Source organism: Uloborus diversus, chromosome 7, assembly GCF_026930045.1.
Source record: "Uloborus diversus isolate 005 chromosome 7, Udiv.v.3.1, whole genome shotgun sequence".
NCBI classification, from domain to species: Eukaryota; Metazoa; Arthropoda; class Arachnida; order Araneae; family Uloboridae; genus Uloborus; species Uloborus diversus.
In genome coordinates this window covers 12,842,271-12,859,062 of record NC_072737.1, presented here as the reverse complement: position 1 = coordinate 12,859,062, position 16,792 = coordinate 12,842,271, and the positions used below count along the sequence as shown (strand labels likewise).

Genomic DNA, 16,792 nt, shown 5'->3' with positions numbered 1-16,792 from the left:
ATATTTACAAGATGCAAAAAGATTGAAATCTCAAACGCAAAAGCAATTTTTCGTGATGTCCTACACCAAACACATGTTCAGAAAATTGCATTGGTGAAATATTTTGAAAAAAACTTTTAAGCACAATCTGATGAGTTTTGAAAGAATTCAAGCACTAAGAAACTTTTTCAAGGTTTTCAAGCACTTGAAAATAAACTTTTTTCCAAGAACTTTTCAAGGGCGTACGAATCCTGGCAGCAATCAAAATATATTGCAACAGCTGCAAAGAAACTAAGTCTATTCAGCACATAGAAGCAATAATCATATCTTTTGAAAGGTTTAATAAACTGAATATGAAACACATTTGCTCTTAATGACGCAAGGCGTGACACACAAAATCGTCATCGTTGTTCTATGTTCTTCTAATGAGCAATTCATAGGGAACACCAGGAAAGCTTTCCTTCGATATTGAAGCTGCACGGTCCTTCGATATTGAAGCCGCACCGTCCTTCGATATTGAAGCTGCATGGTCTTTCGATATTGAAGCTGCACGGTCCTTCGATATTGCAGCCGCACCGTCCTTCGATATTGAAGCTGCACGGTCCTTCGATATTGCAGCCGCACCGTCCTTCGATATTGAAGCTGCACGGTCCTTCGATATTGAAGCCGCACGGTCTTTCGATATTGAAGCCGCACTGTCCTTCGATATTGAAGCTGCACAGTCTTTCGATATTGAAGCTGCACCGTCCTTCAATATTTGCTCTTCTCTTTTTCGCAACCGTCTAATGCGCTGTTGTTCTGCTTTTAATTTTCTTCGACGGATGACATTTTCCAGTTTTCTCTCCAGCTCTAGCGGACTGGCACTGTACAAATGGTCATTCAAGTCTTGCTGCTGATGAGAAAAAATGGGTGGTGAAAGAATCTGTAAATCATGTTTTGGAGGAGATATTAGCTTCTCGCATTCCTGAGGTTTTCTCTCTTTGCATTCCTGAAGTTTTTTCTTTTTGGATTCCTGAGATTTTCTCTTTTTGCATTCCTGAAAATTAAGAAGAATGTTTTTAGTACCGTATTACCCCGCATTATCTGGCATGACAAAAAAAAAGCGAGGGTGACCAGCATGACGGAAAATTCGAATTTTCCGGCATGCCCGATAATTCGAGGTATATTTTGCAACAAAACAAAAGTAAATTTCCTCACTCAGCTCCAATCAGAGAGCAAACCACTGCAAGGAAAAAAATTAATAAATCCCAAAAGTAACCTTCTTTCAAAAAATATGTGCATTGCATGTAATATGTGCTTGTTATTTATCATAGGTTATTTTTAATGGATTTAATTATATGCCAATAAAGTATTCAATTCAGAAGCAATTATTGTTGTATTTTTTCAAAATTATTCTAAATAAATGAATTTAGGTTCCTTTTAGAGAGGTAAGATTAATTTTTATTAATTCAATAGCGTAAATTCTTTAGCACTAGTTTAGTGGCGGTAACTTACTGCTTAAATGTTTGCTTACTTAGTTTTAATTTAATTTTTATAAAATTATTCATTATTAAACAATATTTTTCGTGTTAAAATAACAAATGACATTGTTAGTAAATATTTTTTACAAAATTAAACAGTTTATTAATAATAATAAAATATGCATATAACTTATATTAATTTTCAAGCCGAACATATTTTTTATAATATTATTTTTTTCCTAACCTCGATTTTTCCAGCATGCCAAAAAGGACCAGGCAAGTGTTATTGAAAATCTGGTGACCCCCAAACTTTGCGGCATACCGCATAATGTGGGGTAATACGGTAATATGAAAGGTTTAACCATAATAGCTAAAATTCATTGAAAAAGCAATTTACTAAGCAAGAAAATAATTAATTTTATTCAATTATAACAATAAGTCACACACAAGGGGATCCTTCCTATGGGCCCTTCAAAGCGCTAAATTACTAAGTTTAAAAGTGATGTTTTAATGGATGTAACAATTTTATATACCAGGAACTCATCTAATTACCGTATTACCCCACATTATCCGGTATGCCGCAAAATTCGTGGGTCACCAGATTTTCAATAACACTTGCCTGGTCCTTTCCGGCATGCCCGAAAAATCGAGGTAAGGGGGGAAAACTAATATTTAAAAAATATGTATATATGTACAGCTTAAACTGAATTTAAGTTCTATACATATTTTATTAGTATTAATAAACAGTTTAATTTCGAAAAAACATTTACTAACAATGTCATTTGGTATTTTAACAAGAAAAATATTGTTTAATAACAAATAATTTTATAAAAATTAAAATAATCTAAGTAAGCAAACATTTAAGCAATAAGTTATCGCTGTTCGTAAGTTCTAAACTAGTGCTAAAGAATTTACCATAGCTATTCAATAGATAAAAATTAAACTTACCTCGCTAAAAGAAACCTAAAATAATTTATTTTAAAAAAATATGAACAAATTGCAGTAATGATGATTGCTTCTGAATTGATTACTTTATTGACATTTATAATGACCTACCATAAATAACAAGCACATATATATTATATACAACTAGCATTCCCGTACCCGGCATTGCTCAGGTAATGGAATTAGCAGGGGTTTACAGTGCTTGGTGCACCTAGTTTCGAAAATCCCCTATAATAATTACTTATTAGCTATATTTTTTTCTAATTTTGAGAGGATCCCGGGGCACATGGACTCCATATATATATCCCCTTGTCCTTAACCGATCTTCAACTGTTATTAAAGATCCTTTTAAAGTATTGATTATCTTTGCAAACACAGGCCATCCACATTTTATTGATATACCTATGTTTAAGCAAGAAGTTCTTTGTATACAAAATTTTTAGTTTTTTTTTCTGGTGCTAAAATTATTAAGCTGCTTGATGGACGACTGTAGCTCGACTTTGGAGCAAGCTACATAACATTGGCCGTGTGAAAAAAAGTCTTCTCTTAAATCGGTCCCTGCTACTTTTAATGTCTGTCCTTGTGACTTATTAATGGTTATTGCAAAGCAAACTTTAACAGGAAACTGCACTCTTCTAAATTCAAAAGGATAGTCCGCCTGTGATGATGTTCTTAAAAACTTCGTTTCTAGTTTTGAAAAAATGAAAGCAATAGACAGAAGCATTATGATTTGACTTGAGAAAAGCCTCGAAGAACCACGTGAGAAACAAAAACAATATCAAATTTATAGTTCGCTATCGACAAAAGTTGAGATGAAGTACTGAATAATGATTTGAATGGAGGAAAGATATATATATATGTTATGTATATATGTTATCTCAGGACATTGATTTTTATATATTAAGATACACATTTCTTTTTTTGAAAGAAGTTTACTTTTGGGATTTATTTATTTTTTTCCTTACAGTGGTTTGCTTTCTGGTTGAAACTGAATGGGGAAATTTACTTTTATTTTGTTGCAAAATAAACCCTAAATTATCCGGCATTCTGGAAAATTCAAATTTCCCGGCATGCTGGTCAACCTCGTTTTTTCCCGGCATGCCGGATAATGCAGAGTAATACGGTATAATCTAGTAAAAATTATTTATAAAAAAATGTATCTCCTACAAGGGAAATAAAAAAAGGTAGAAAGAAACTACAATGCAAAAAAAAAAAAAAAGATGAAAGTTTGTTAATCCATTTGTACAATGCCATTTAATAGTTTTGAAGTTGCGATGACAATAATTTCAATAAAATATACAAATATACTAAACATCTTAAAATATATCTGTACATTAGAGCTAGAAGGACACAAGTCAAAAAATTGCGATTTTCTATTTATTAGTGCATTAGATGTAGAAACCTATTCCCCATTGAGCCATGTGATCGTATTTCTTTTTAAAAAAATCCTTTTCCATTTTTTACCATGGTTAAAAGAGCGCGCGTCTCATCCTTTGCATGTTACAAAAAAAAAAAAAAAGGTTTTCTCTCCACTTTAAAATTATCATAATGTGACTTACATTCCTCTGGCTCTGAGGTACAGATATTGCAAAAATAAAATAAAATTGAAGGTTGATGTTTTGCCAAGATGCAATAATCTTAGGTTTAGAACTATTCCATTTACTGTTAGCTAAAACATGCAGAACAATTATTCAGGGTGAAAAGTGCTAATGATCCATAAATGAAAAGAGAAATATCTTGGAGAACATTTCCTTTCAAGCAAACACATTTCCAAAGCATCAGCCGATCTCGCGACCATGTACAAACATGATGTCGCTTGGAGATTGATGTGAGTCTAACCCTTGGAGGTGAAAAAGTTTCAAGCAAATGAAAGAAACTAAAATAGGTTCATCTCTTGGGGACAGGGGCAGTGCCTTGATTAGCCCCCACCCTTTCATGCAGTAAGCTTTCAGGCTCCAATTTCTTAAAGTAAAATAGCTCTTATTCAGTAAGTTACCGCCCTATAGCCAGGGCTAAGGCAGAAATACATGAAATACACCGCCAGCTAAGTCAATTCAAGCCGAGGACTGCAGTTTCGTGCTTGTTAGCACTCATCAGCTCGGCATAGGAGTGACTGAGCTGGAAATGGAAAACCTCTTAAAGAAGCCAAGAGTGCCAAACAAACTGGTAGCTAATACAGAATTAGCACTGACCAGACAAGTGACTGAAGCAATGGTTCCGTTCAACTTGAAGATTGAAGGCAAGGCAGGTATATTCAGTAAGTTACCGCCCTATAGCCAAGGCTAAGGCAGAAATGCATTGAAATACACCGCGAACTTAGTCAATTCCAGCCGAGGACTGCAGTTTCGTGCTTATTAGCACTCATCAGTCCGGTATAGGAGTGACTGAGCTGGACGTGGAAAACCTCTTTAATTTCACGTATTTCTGCCTTAGCTCTGGCTATAGGGCTGTAACTTACTGAATATACCTGCCTTGCCTTCAATCTTCAAGTTGAACCGAACCATTGCTTCGGTCACTCGTCTGATCAGTGCTAATTCTGTATTAGCAACCAGTTTGTTTGGCATTCTTGGCTTCCTTAAGAGGTTTTCCACCTCCAGCTCAGTCACTCCTATGCCGGGCTGATGAGTGCTAATAAGCATGAAACTGACTGAGCTGGAGGGGTATTTCATGACATAGCTCTATTCAAAAAGAAGTAAAATTATTCAATTTCAAATAAGTAGTTTTATTCAATTCTATTTAACTTTCAAGTACTTTGAAAGAAAATAAATCACTAGGGGGATATACTGCGCCTTTTGGGAGGAAATATGTTCAAAAAATCAGGCCTTACATCCTATGTCTATAATGAGGCTATATCGTACTGGGGACACAATTGGAATGAGTTCTTCATTTGTCAGCAACTTACTTTTACTAGATGAGGCGGAAAAGCAAATATTGTAGGAACAGCATCAGGTTTCATTCGAACTATGAGGCCAGATCTATCAAATGCATCTGGTTCAAAATGGTCGCTGCAAAGAACGCTTCTCCTACTTGGATACCAATCCTTCCTTCGTACATTAAGTATCCACCTTTTCAAAATTTCAGGTCTGCTAAATGGAAAACTAACAAAAACAACTAATCAATAAATAATAATGAATCAATAGCTTTAGAATACAAAAAGCAAGCAGGGCCTGATTATCGCGCAGGCCAACTAAGCCTGGGCCAAAGGCCTTATTTTCCAAAGGGGCCCCTAATTTTTTTTTAAATCATAGTCATAAAATCATGTATTTCCAAGACTATAATCAAAAATTAATGATTTTTTAATAACAAAAAAAAACTAAATTGATATTTTATTAGTATTTTTCTTATTTGTGTGCAACAAAAGTGCTAAGTTGTGAAATAGATACAGAAAGGCAGTGTGTGTGCAAACTGCAAATGCACTGGGTCTCAAAGCCCTACATATAAGCGGCCAGCAAGGGCTACCACCAACATTGTGAAAAATTTAAACATTATTTAAAGTGGTAGAATAGAAGGTGGGCCTCCAAATTATTGTGGGCCTTAGGTAATGTGACCAAACGTCCTGCTTTTGGTGGGACAGTCCGTTTTGTCTTAATGTCCCGCTTTGTCGAAAAAGTCCCGCTTTTTTTGTTTAAATTCTGTCACACAAGAAATATAACATACAATCTAGATTTTTTAAACGCTTTTTTCGATTTTTTGCGGTCAGTAAACGTAAGGCCTCCATATATACGAGCCGGCGCATCAGCTTAAGATCAGCCTTTTTGGATCGGAGCGCGTATTTGAGAGGTTGTCTTTTCTGGCGAGTAATCACGTTTGGTAATTGTTCACTACGAGCGATTATTGGCGGCATGTGAATTATTTATGAAATAAAGTACTATTTTCAGCAAATTTGGCGAAACCCGAAACTTTGCGCTGGTAACCCTAGCAGTGCAACAATGAAAAATCCGATCCAAAATGGGTAAACTTAAGCTGATGCGTCGGTCTATCTATATAGCCGCTCTAAGTAAACGTAACAACGGCATATAAAATGTTATTCTTTAATGTTTAATACAGTGAACTACCTCTACCATGATTTGGATTGTAGAGGAGGAGCTGTTAAACGTCAGGTGTTGGTCGCAAACAGGGGAAAATAAATTAGCATTTTTCTGTTACGTAAAATATTAAGCCTGTGGGGGAAAAAAAAAACTACTCTACCTCCCCCCCCCCTGTCATGCGTCCTGATTTTTAGCTTAAAAAATCTGGTCACATTAGCCTTAGGCCTCATTTTCAGTTAATTGGCCCCTGGAAGCTAGTAAGAAAAGCCATCATCTTTAGAGGAGATAACCTAAATTTGACCTTACATCTATATTTTTCAGGTGACTACGTTGAAATCAACTATGAATTTTCCACTGAAGCTGCTCGTTTGCATTAAAATGAAAGTAAATATGATAGATATACAGACAAATTTCTTTCTGGTGAAATTCAAGGGGCCAGTGAAATCATTTTGCTGTAATAAAAGATACGTTAAACTTATATTATAAACAAGGCCGGATTTAAGGGAGGGCAGGCCCTGAGACCTCTACATCAAAGGGGCCCCTACAGTAAATTTTTTACAAAATATCTCAACTTTCACGGTTCGAAAATATCGGATATATACATATACAGTAAAACCTCGTTAAGTCGTCACTCAAGGGATCAAAAAATTTTGACCACTTATGCGGAGTGACTACTTATGTGGAGTGGGAAAGGAAGAAAAAAAAAGCCTTACAAATATTAATGAATAGCAATAGAATTCTGTGAGAAAAACTAACTTATGTAATCAATGTCTATAAATTAATGGAAATTTTAAAACGGGGGGAAAATAGTAATGATAGTTACTTTGTTTTATTTTTGCTTACTTAAACATTACTTAATAACAACAACTTATTTTAATGTAGTTACACACATTACTACAATCCTTCAATGTTGACTGATGAAGTTGATGCTTTCGAAAAAGAACTATCTCTTCTAACATACATCTTGCTTCACATTCTGTGTTGCAGTTCCTTGAACGGATGTTAAATACTGACTAACTTTCTAACAGTGTTAGATTTTGTCTGTCTTGCTGGAATGAGTTTGATTCATATTCTCGGCAGAATTACATCAAGAAGTATGCTATGAATGACCAGAACAGAGGATCGAGATTTCAAGGAAAAATGACTATCATTGCCTTTCAGCTAAGTCCGACACTATTTTCTAAGATCCGATAAGGAAAAGAAATTTTAGAAAACAATTTTTGAGTGACTAGTTAAGCGGGTAAAATTAAATTTGGTGACCAGTAAAGGAGGATCATTTTACATTACTGTGAATGAGACCAAAGAAAGACGACCACTTAAGCGGAGTGACCACTTAACCGATCGACTACTTATTGAGGTTTCACTGTATATCAAAATATTTGGATATATATTAAAGTATCGGATACTTTTGAAACTATGATGATCTTTTCAAACCCTGATTACGGGCCTCCACTCCTTCGTTGCCCTGGAGCCTCCACACTTCCAAATTTGGCCCTGATTACAAATATTGACATGTTGCTATATTTTTACTTAACCCATTCCTTGCCCCGGCCAATTCAGGCTCGTCGCAAGAAAAAGGTTCCTAACTGCCTTCGACGATCCTGTGTCGTCACGGCGTTTCTAGCAGTTTTTGCCTCGGCCGAATATGTGTCGGTGATCCTTCCATGGGCAGAACCCTGTTATTGCACTTCTCTGTTGGGTTCTGGTGCTTTTAGGGTAGCGCTAATCAAGCTCTTTTCCTTAGTCAAAAGGGATGTAACTTATAGTATTTCACGAAACTTGTTGTAATTTATTTTATTTTACTAAGATATTAACTTTTCAAGTACTCTTGGATGGGACACTTATAATGCTTCAAATAATCAGGCATTATATTTTTATCTTTTCAGGGAAGCTTTGTTTCTTAACATTCTGGCATTTGAACTCCTGATGAACAAGTGTGAAAATATTTCCTTACACATTTGCCAATATTTCTATGCCTGAATGAAGCAAATAAACACAAATATTTTTTTCTTGTTATCAAAAATCCACCTTCACCACACAAGCCACCCACCACACAAGCATCCTTCACTAAATTGTTCATAATGCTCAAATTTTATAATTAATTTTACACAATATTATTTTTTTAAAATTATCTTACATATCTTAATTTTGTACATTTTTTTAAAAATTATAATGTGTTTACTACGCTTTTTATTTATTTGTATACTATTATTATTTTAATTATGTATTTATTTTTAAATCATGATATTTCCAAACGTAAATTATAACTTTTTATGTTATGTTCACGGCACCCTTTGATGGAATTTTAGTGATACGGTTTTGAATATTTTTAATTTCACAAACAAAAATTACGACGACCACATTGACTACACATAAAAGTTGACCATGCAAAACATAAAAAAAATACGACAGTACAAATGAAATGATAATATCTTGAGTTCTTTTCGCTTTACTAATACGAAACGAAACATTTCTTTTCTGCCTTTCTTTTTCAGATTTTATTTATTGTTTTAAAATAGCTCCAATGTTTTAATTGCACCTTCTTTTATGAGATTTTAAAAATACAAATAAAATATTTGGTTTCTTTTCAATAATCAAATTGCTTTAATTAGTAAATAATCCTATGAAACAAACTAAAACTTATCCAAGTATGTTTTTTAAAAAAAAGAAAAAAAAACAATCCGACTCTATTTCAAGCAATATTTTCTTTTTTTTCTTCTTCCGAAGACATGTTCTCAGATACAAGCAGTAAAGCTTGCTTTGAAATTCCTTTCTGATTCAAACTGTTTTGTTGTAAGAAAATAATGTGGAAGGGTTGACCACAAGGGGGACATCTCCTTAGGGAATCCGCCCATGCCGACTCTGTTTTATTCCTCTCTCAGCTGGGGGCTTTTAGTTGCATGCACAAAAGTATCCTTTAGGGAAATAGGGGATTAGCCGCAAGTTTTGATCTTTTGTAATCATTTATCTTTAAAATACTTCCCACGTTTGAGCAACTAATATCTGGGCACTCAGAAGGGATTTAAAAGTCATGGGAAATAACGATAAAAGAACCGACCAGAAAAGGTATGTCTCTGTGTTTATTGGTCGTTTTGAAGGGTCACAATGTATCAAAAGGCACCGAAGAATACTTTTTACCCTCTTAGAAAAGCTTTCCCACAGTTAAAGCGTTTTTGTCTATTCAGTTGCCTTGCTCACAGGTGGAATCGATCAGTCAATTGCTTAAAGAATGTTTTGTTGAGCCCTTTTGAAAGATAGATCATTTTACATTTAACAGTTTTGATTTCTTAAGTGTATAAAAAGGAAAAAAAAAATGATATACTGAGATAAAAGCAAAAGGAAAAATAAATCAATAAAAAAAAATGTTATAAAAATAATTACTTTTCGTCCTACACTCTATTGTTTATTATTTTCCCGTTATTTACTGTGTAAATTTAATGAATATTTTAGCACATATTAGCAACGTCGTATTTTATTGCAGTACTTAATCTAGTACCTAAAAATTAATAAAGCGAAGCGATTTTCGAATGCAAGCTCAACAGCAAAAACAACATTAAAATCCCGATAGCAAAATGGGGAGAAAAGTGCTATTACAACGCAGCAAAAAGGAACTCCTTTCGTTCTCTGCGGCATGCCCGTTAAGGGGTTTCGGGCTGATCATGGAATGGGTTAAATTAAAGTTGGAAATTACAGGAGTTTTCACTAATGCGAGATTTTTGATGTAATGGACTTGGCTAAAGTGGCATTTGATAGTACATGAATAGAACAAATGAGGCACTGAAAAGCAAAGGGATGTAAGCGGCAAAATTAAAAATTTTGAGATAACCAGCATAAATAGTAGGGGAACCTTGCCTCTGTCTTGGGGGAAAGAAATTGTACTACAGTAGAAGACCGTTATAGCGCACACCTTAGGACCAACGCTTTTGCATTATATAGAGCATTTCAAATTTTAAAACTAATATTCAGAATATAGCTATATATTAGTGTTTCAGAGTGCATATTGTTTGCAATGATTATTAAAGTACTAATATTACATTTAGTCATTCACAAAAAAAAATATGTTTCACAAGTGAATTACCCTGCACTTCTGCTAGCTTCATGGTTTGCATAACAGCTGCATTTTCAAGAGCCATCTGGTATTTTCTGTTTACTGTGAGTACTAATTTTCAATTTAAACGCTTTGAAATAAGATGGAAAGATTTAAGCCCTCTTAAAGCTATCCACCTCCTTGCTCATTACCACCCCTTCCGGTAAGTTGTTCCAAGTGCCCACAACCCTACTAAAGTAGTAATTTTTCCTTATTTCCAGGTTAGCCTGAGATTTGAATAGCTTAAAACAATGACCCTTCGTCCTGTTGTCGGTGCAAAAATTTAACCCATTAACATAATTCATTTTGATAAATTTAAACAACTGAATCATGTCCCCTCTGATCCTCTTTTGCTACACATATTAAGCCTATTAAGTCTGGTATCATAATCAAAGTCCCTTTACTAGTCTAGTTACCCTTCTTAGAACCCTTTCCAATACACAAATATCTTTCCTCAGAGAGTTACACATCTTAATGCATACTTACAGATGAACAGTTTTCCCTGAGTTTTTTCTATTCGTATGTTTGTACGAGCAATTATACGCACTACAAGTTGGCATCGCGTGGTATTGTTGTTTCCGTTTTTTTTTTTGCACACAATTCTTGTTCTTGCGCTACATTCGGCGCGCTTGCAGCGATGAAGCGAGAGATATCGATGTTGAGTTCCTCCTCTTCCACACTAATAGAAAATTAAACATTACAAGTCCCTAAAAAAAAAAAAAAAAATTACGCTTACATTTACACTTACATCCAGAAAAGCATAAACTTGTCGATTGATTATTAAAATTCAACTAAAACAAAACAGTGAGGAATCTTTCCTGAAGAAGACTAAGTTTACAGTTCAAAAGCTACATTTTCTAAGCCAGAGGCGGCCGTGGTAGCCTGATCGGTAAGGCATTGGACTCGGGACCGGAAGGCCTCGGGTTCGATCCTTGCTGGTCGAAGACCCACCGTCGTCATTAAAGGGGACTGGGCGACGTTAAATATGCTCGTGGTCTCAATGTCCTCCTAGTGAAACGATACCTCTGGGGGTGCTAGTACCAGGTAGCTATTAGCTCTTGGACTAGTTCTAAATTCTCATTAACTGCTCGATCCGGTGATGGTGCTGCCATCTATCGGTATATAAAATAATGGAGGTAAGGCACTCAGTATGCAGACCTCGACATAAATGCAGTTGAAGTCAGTTGTGACTCTGAATCGAATCGAATTCTAAGCCAGAGGTCGTGGGTTCGAGTTCGATTCAAACCTCGCCTTGTTGGGTGCTCTTCCATTCTCTTATGTGTTGTAAATCTTTCATTTGTATTGTCCTGAGACTAAAATTTGGAAAAACGTTGTGGATTATTGCAGGTATATAAAGCTTCTCCGCTGAGAACAGCTAAAGACCTCAATATATGTTATCAATATCAAATCAAATCAAAATCGACAGATTACAAACAAAACATGTTGAAAAAGAAAAGGTTTCCCTTCTTTGTGCTGTAATTTTTTTTCATGTACGATATGGAATAGAAAATATAACATATGTAAGGAAGGCGAAACATCTCCTAAGATTGTGGTCGTCACCCAGTGGCGGCTCGTGCCTTAATTTAGCGGGTGGGAACGTTGTGTAAAGTTTTCACAGTAACATTTATACAGATTAAATGAAGAGAACTATAATGCCATGTGCAGGTAAACGGCAGTATCTGTAGAAATATCAGTTTTTGAGATATTTGAAGAAACGCGTTGGATTCAATACTACCAATAGGGAAATGTTGGAAATAGACATCTTTTTCGCGCCTGTTTTTCAGCGGAAACAAAATAAGCAAGTTTGCATAGCAAAGATAACGTAATATAGATGACAAAAATGCAAAAAAAAAAGAAAAAAAATTAAAAACGAAAAATTTGCAGTTACTTCCCTTTACCTGCACATGGCAGTATAGTTAGTAATGATGAGCAACAGAATACGAGTATAGTCCTTTTACAGTTCCTTTATTTCGTGCTTCTCTTCAAGCGTCAAAGTTGAAATTGGTGGTTTTAGAAAAAAAATTAATTATTTTTTTTTTAATTTCAAGGTAAACAATCTAAATTTAAAAACACCCAACTCATGCAACTAGTAATAAACAACACGCAGCATTAATCAAACTACTATTACACTCTTATTACCAACACGACCAGTTAATCACGCGGCAACATTAATTTCGATTTAGCCATACTTCCTTAGATCAAATTACGAACGTAACAATATCTTTTCTAGAAACAAACAGTTTCCTTAATTGCCTATATATTCTTCTTTTTCAAAATTAGAATTATCTTTCTGTTTTATTGTGTGAAACCACATCACAATAGCTAGGGGTCACATCACATTCATAGTTCAATTCATTTTTTTTTTTTTTTTTTTTTGCATTTTAATAAAATATGTAATTTTTTGAAATCTTTGTATGCGCTTACTGATTAATCAATATTTTTTAAAATGCCATTTAAAAAATCAAAACACTTAAAAATATTTCAACTTTTTAAAAATTTATAAGACATATATTTCAGAAATCTTTTTTGCTAAATGATCATAATAATCATTTCCAAAAAACTGTGCATTCGTTTGCTTCTCCTATTAATTAAAAATATTCTGTCGTTAATTTTGTAAAAAATCATAAAACTTCCATAGTAAGTTTTGTTTATAAGGGTATACAAATCTCTCAACATCTTAGTAATTTATAAAGTGCTTAATCAATCAGAAAAAGCTCAAATGTCATTCATCGGTCAAGGGAAAACAATAAGCAATTCGTGATTCCTCAAAAAGAAGTTCATCGAGAAAACGCACACCTAGCGTGAGTGACCTAAAGCCAATATTTTTTTTAATAATTAAGCTAGAGCGTTGAAACTCCCATAATTTTTGAAAAAATCTGAAGTTTTTAATTAAACAAAAATCAATAGTTTGGTCATTTTTCAGGTAATGGAGCCGCTTTGCTTTTAAGCACTTAAAGCGATGTACCGGGTCAAACTGAAATAATTCAAGTTTGTTCCGCGATAGAATACTTTAACATAGAAAGTAAATAAATAAAGCCTATTTTACGATTAATACTTAGTACTTTATCCAACTATCAGAACAAAGAAGAAAATTGAATCACCCAATTGAAGCTGTTTTGTAAAAGTTTCGGACAAGTTCAGGACTTTTATTAGCCTCACACTCAAAAACAACTGATCTGTGCTGTGTGTGTGCTACAAGAAAATAAAATCTCTATTCAGATATTCCGAGAATTCCGCTCATATTAGTTCCAAGCACAAAAATAAATAAATAAAAATATTCATGAGATGCGATAAATCCATAAAATTGTAAATCCCTTTTCCAGACATTAACAGCCGTTTAAGATTAAACACAAAAGAGGGTCGGAGCACTTAAGAAACCTTTTTAGCTTACTTTCCCAGTAAAAGTCAGAAAAAGAAGAAAAAAGCATGAAAGAAGACTTAATGCATCTTAAAAATATCGCGAAAAATAAAAAGGCAAAAATAAATAAAACAATTAAATAAATATCGAAAAATTAAAAATTGGAAAATAGGGTATTGAGATGGGAAAAAATGTCTGTCAGTCTGTCTGTCTGCCCCCCCCCCCCCTAATAATTTTCGAATGAATCGTCAGATTCGAACAAACTTTTTTTTTGTTCGAAAGATCTCGACGAGGACACCTCATTCCCATATTTCATTTTTTGATTTGAACTATTTTTTGTTCAATTTTAAACAGTTCAAAAAAACTTAACATTAGTTCCTACGGGGAAATTCAAGGCAATTCCGAACTGTGAGGCGAATTTACTTCAAACTTTGTAGAAAAAAGGTTTTGATGAAAAACTTGTATATAAAATATCTCTTTGATTTGGACAATTTTCCGTTCAATTTTGAACAGTTCAAATCCCTTAACATTAGCTCCTACGGGGAAACTGAAAGTCAATGTAGATTCCGTACTTGAAGGCGGATTTACTTCAAACAAATTTTGTTGGAAATAGCTCTTGACGCCAAACTCCAGACTTCGACTCCGAGAATTTAGGGGCACTTGACTCCGACTCCGACTCCTGTGCCCGACAATTAATCGGACTCCGGCTCCCCGACTTCGACTCTGACTTCGTAGCTTTGGCAAAAATTTATACACGAAGGACAAATGATTGACTCCGATTCTTAGATATTCGACTCCGACTTCTTTAATCCAAAATGAGATTGACTCCGCAGCTATTAATTTAACTGTGAAATAAAGTCATTTATGTTTCCACATAAAGTTATGCGCAGACGATTTTTTTTTTTTTTTTTGACAATGAAAATTATTTTTTTAAGTTGACATTTTATTGTTTTTTATTTATTTTGTTAAGTGCATTAATTCATTTAAAAAGTTGTTTTTGGCAACAGGGAAAAAGAAACGATTTTTTTTGATATGATGTTTTTATTTTAATGAGCTTATTAATTTTAATTATTATTTTTTCGTTTTGAAAGCTGTTAAAGATTTTTTTAATGGAAAAAAGTGTATTAGCTGCTTTGTTTAAAACTTGCTGCTATTTTATTTGTTCAGTTTTTTTTTTTACGCATTTAATTTTTTTAGATGAGTGAGGAATATTTTATTCCTAGAAATCAGCTTAAAGTATTTTAAAAATATATTTGAAAACATTTGCGATTTTAGCTATTTTTGAGAATATTGATCAGGTACTAGAAAGTAGTATGGGTATACGGGAAAGTAGGCTCGTCTAGTTCTAGACAGAACTTCTTGCTTTTCATTCACATGGGCTCGCTTTTTTCTGCCCTCCGAGCTGTTGTTTTTCTTACTAGTGCCGCGCGTAAAATATTTCCCTCCTTCTTTGCCATTCTAACTGGTATTGGGTGAAGATATTTTTCCAAGGGACAGGGAAGCTGCTGCCCATGGACAGGAGTCGGGGTGACAAGGATCGGCCATTTTGGTGTCTCACAGTGTTTCGATTAGTACAAGCAAGATGGACAAAAGTCATGTTCAAAATTCTAAACTTTGGTATTGGGATAATGCAAACAATAAACCAAAACATGATACTTAGTTATTTGTTTATGTTTAACTCCCTTCCGTCACCTGAGTAATAAGGTTCAAAGGTACGTATTCGTTTGGAATAAAATAAATCAGTTGGGTTCCAGACATCATTTCATCACACAGAATTAAAGTGTTCCTAATTTCATATGATTTTATTGTACAAGATGGATAATACTGATGCTAGTAAGTGCTTTTTTTCCTAATTTAATTAATCTATCTAATAGTTAAACAATATTATTATTTTTTTTTTTTAAAGATGAACGAAGGATTTTTAGCCTGTTTCAAAACTTTCAAGTGATGGCAATGACTTGTACCCATTTGTACCCGGGCAAAATTTTCTGTATATAGTAGCTACAGCTTTCCCATTATTAATGAGACGTATTACAGTCAGCACACTCGAGTACAACATATTTTTTTCACCCAAAACTTTGGGTGCTTCAATCATTCTTCAAAGAAATTCCTACTCGAAAGAAAGTACTCTAGAGAAAAAAATATGTTGTACTCGAATGTGCTAACTATAATACGCCTTATTAATAATGTGAAAAAAGCAACTATTATATACAGAATATTTAGCCCGGGTACAAACGGGTAAAATTATTACCATCACTTGAAAGGTTTTAAACGAACAAAAACTCCTTCATTTACCCATAAAAATGTTTTAATATTGTTTAATTATCAGATAGAGTAATTAAATTAGGGAAAAAAGCACTTACCAGTATAAATAATATCCATCTTGAACAATTAAATCATGTGAATATAGGCACACTTTAATTTATAAGTTTTCCATGAGTGTCGGACATAACGTCCAAATCCAAAACGTCCATGGACAAAACGTCCAAGGCCAAAATGTCCGAGAGACAAAACATCCAAGGGACAGAACGTCCGACGGACATAATTATTTGTGGATTATTTAAAACCATTTTTTTTTTCTGTTTCGATGTTGGGATGAGGCAATTGAAAATTTTTCTTTTCCCGAATTGTTTTATGCTTAAGATATGGAAGCGTTTTGGGGTACAGGGTAGCTGTTTCTTTTGCCCATGTGTTTATCACATAATCAAGCAGTATCTTCTTCGTAGTACTTAACAAAATTTCTCCAAAAAAGAAGTTAGATCCGGAGCCAACTGAAGAAATATAATGCTGTGGTTTGTACAAGCGACTACAAGTTTACGAATACAAGTAAGTTTGATGGAGGATAAAATTGAGCATCAGCAAAAACCCTCATGCAGAAGAGAGCCAAATTATAAAACCGAGAGGAAATGATCAAAATCGAGCGAAAGTCTAAGGT

General features: G+C 34.2%; 1 protein-coding gene across 1 annotated transcript; it reads right to left on the bottom strand.

Moving 5' to 3' along the window:
* Nucleotides 1-391: 391 nt before the first annotated feature.
* Nucleotides 392-11,081, bottom strand: LOC129226266 (THAP domain-containing protein 1-like). The gene is made up of 3 exons (XM_054860866.1): nt 10,986-11,081; nt 5,287-5,482; nt 392-1,015 (listed from the first exon to the last, which is right to left on the bottom strand). The coding sequence occupies exons 1-3, from the start codon at nt 11,057-11,059 to the stop codon at nt 392-394; spliced, it is 894 nt and encodes a 297-aa protein (XP_054716841.1). The 5' UTR covers nt 11,060-11,081.
* Between the last annotated feature and the right edge of the window lie 5,711 nt (nt 11,082-16,792).

Coding starts and splice junctions, on each gene's coding strand:
- LOC129226266 (XM_054860866.1), bottom strand. CDS start 11,059: ATGCCAACTTGTAGTGCGTATAATTGCTCGTACAAACATACGAATAGA. Junction 5,483..10,985: donor TCAGGGAAAACTGTTCATCT/GTAAGTATGCAT, acceptor TGTTTTTGTTAG/TTTTCCATTTAGCAGACCTG. Junction 1,016..5,286: donor TTCCGCCTCATCTAGTAAAA/GTAAGTTGCTGA, acceptor CTTAATTTTCAG/GAATGCAAAAAGAGAAAATC.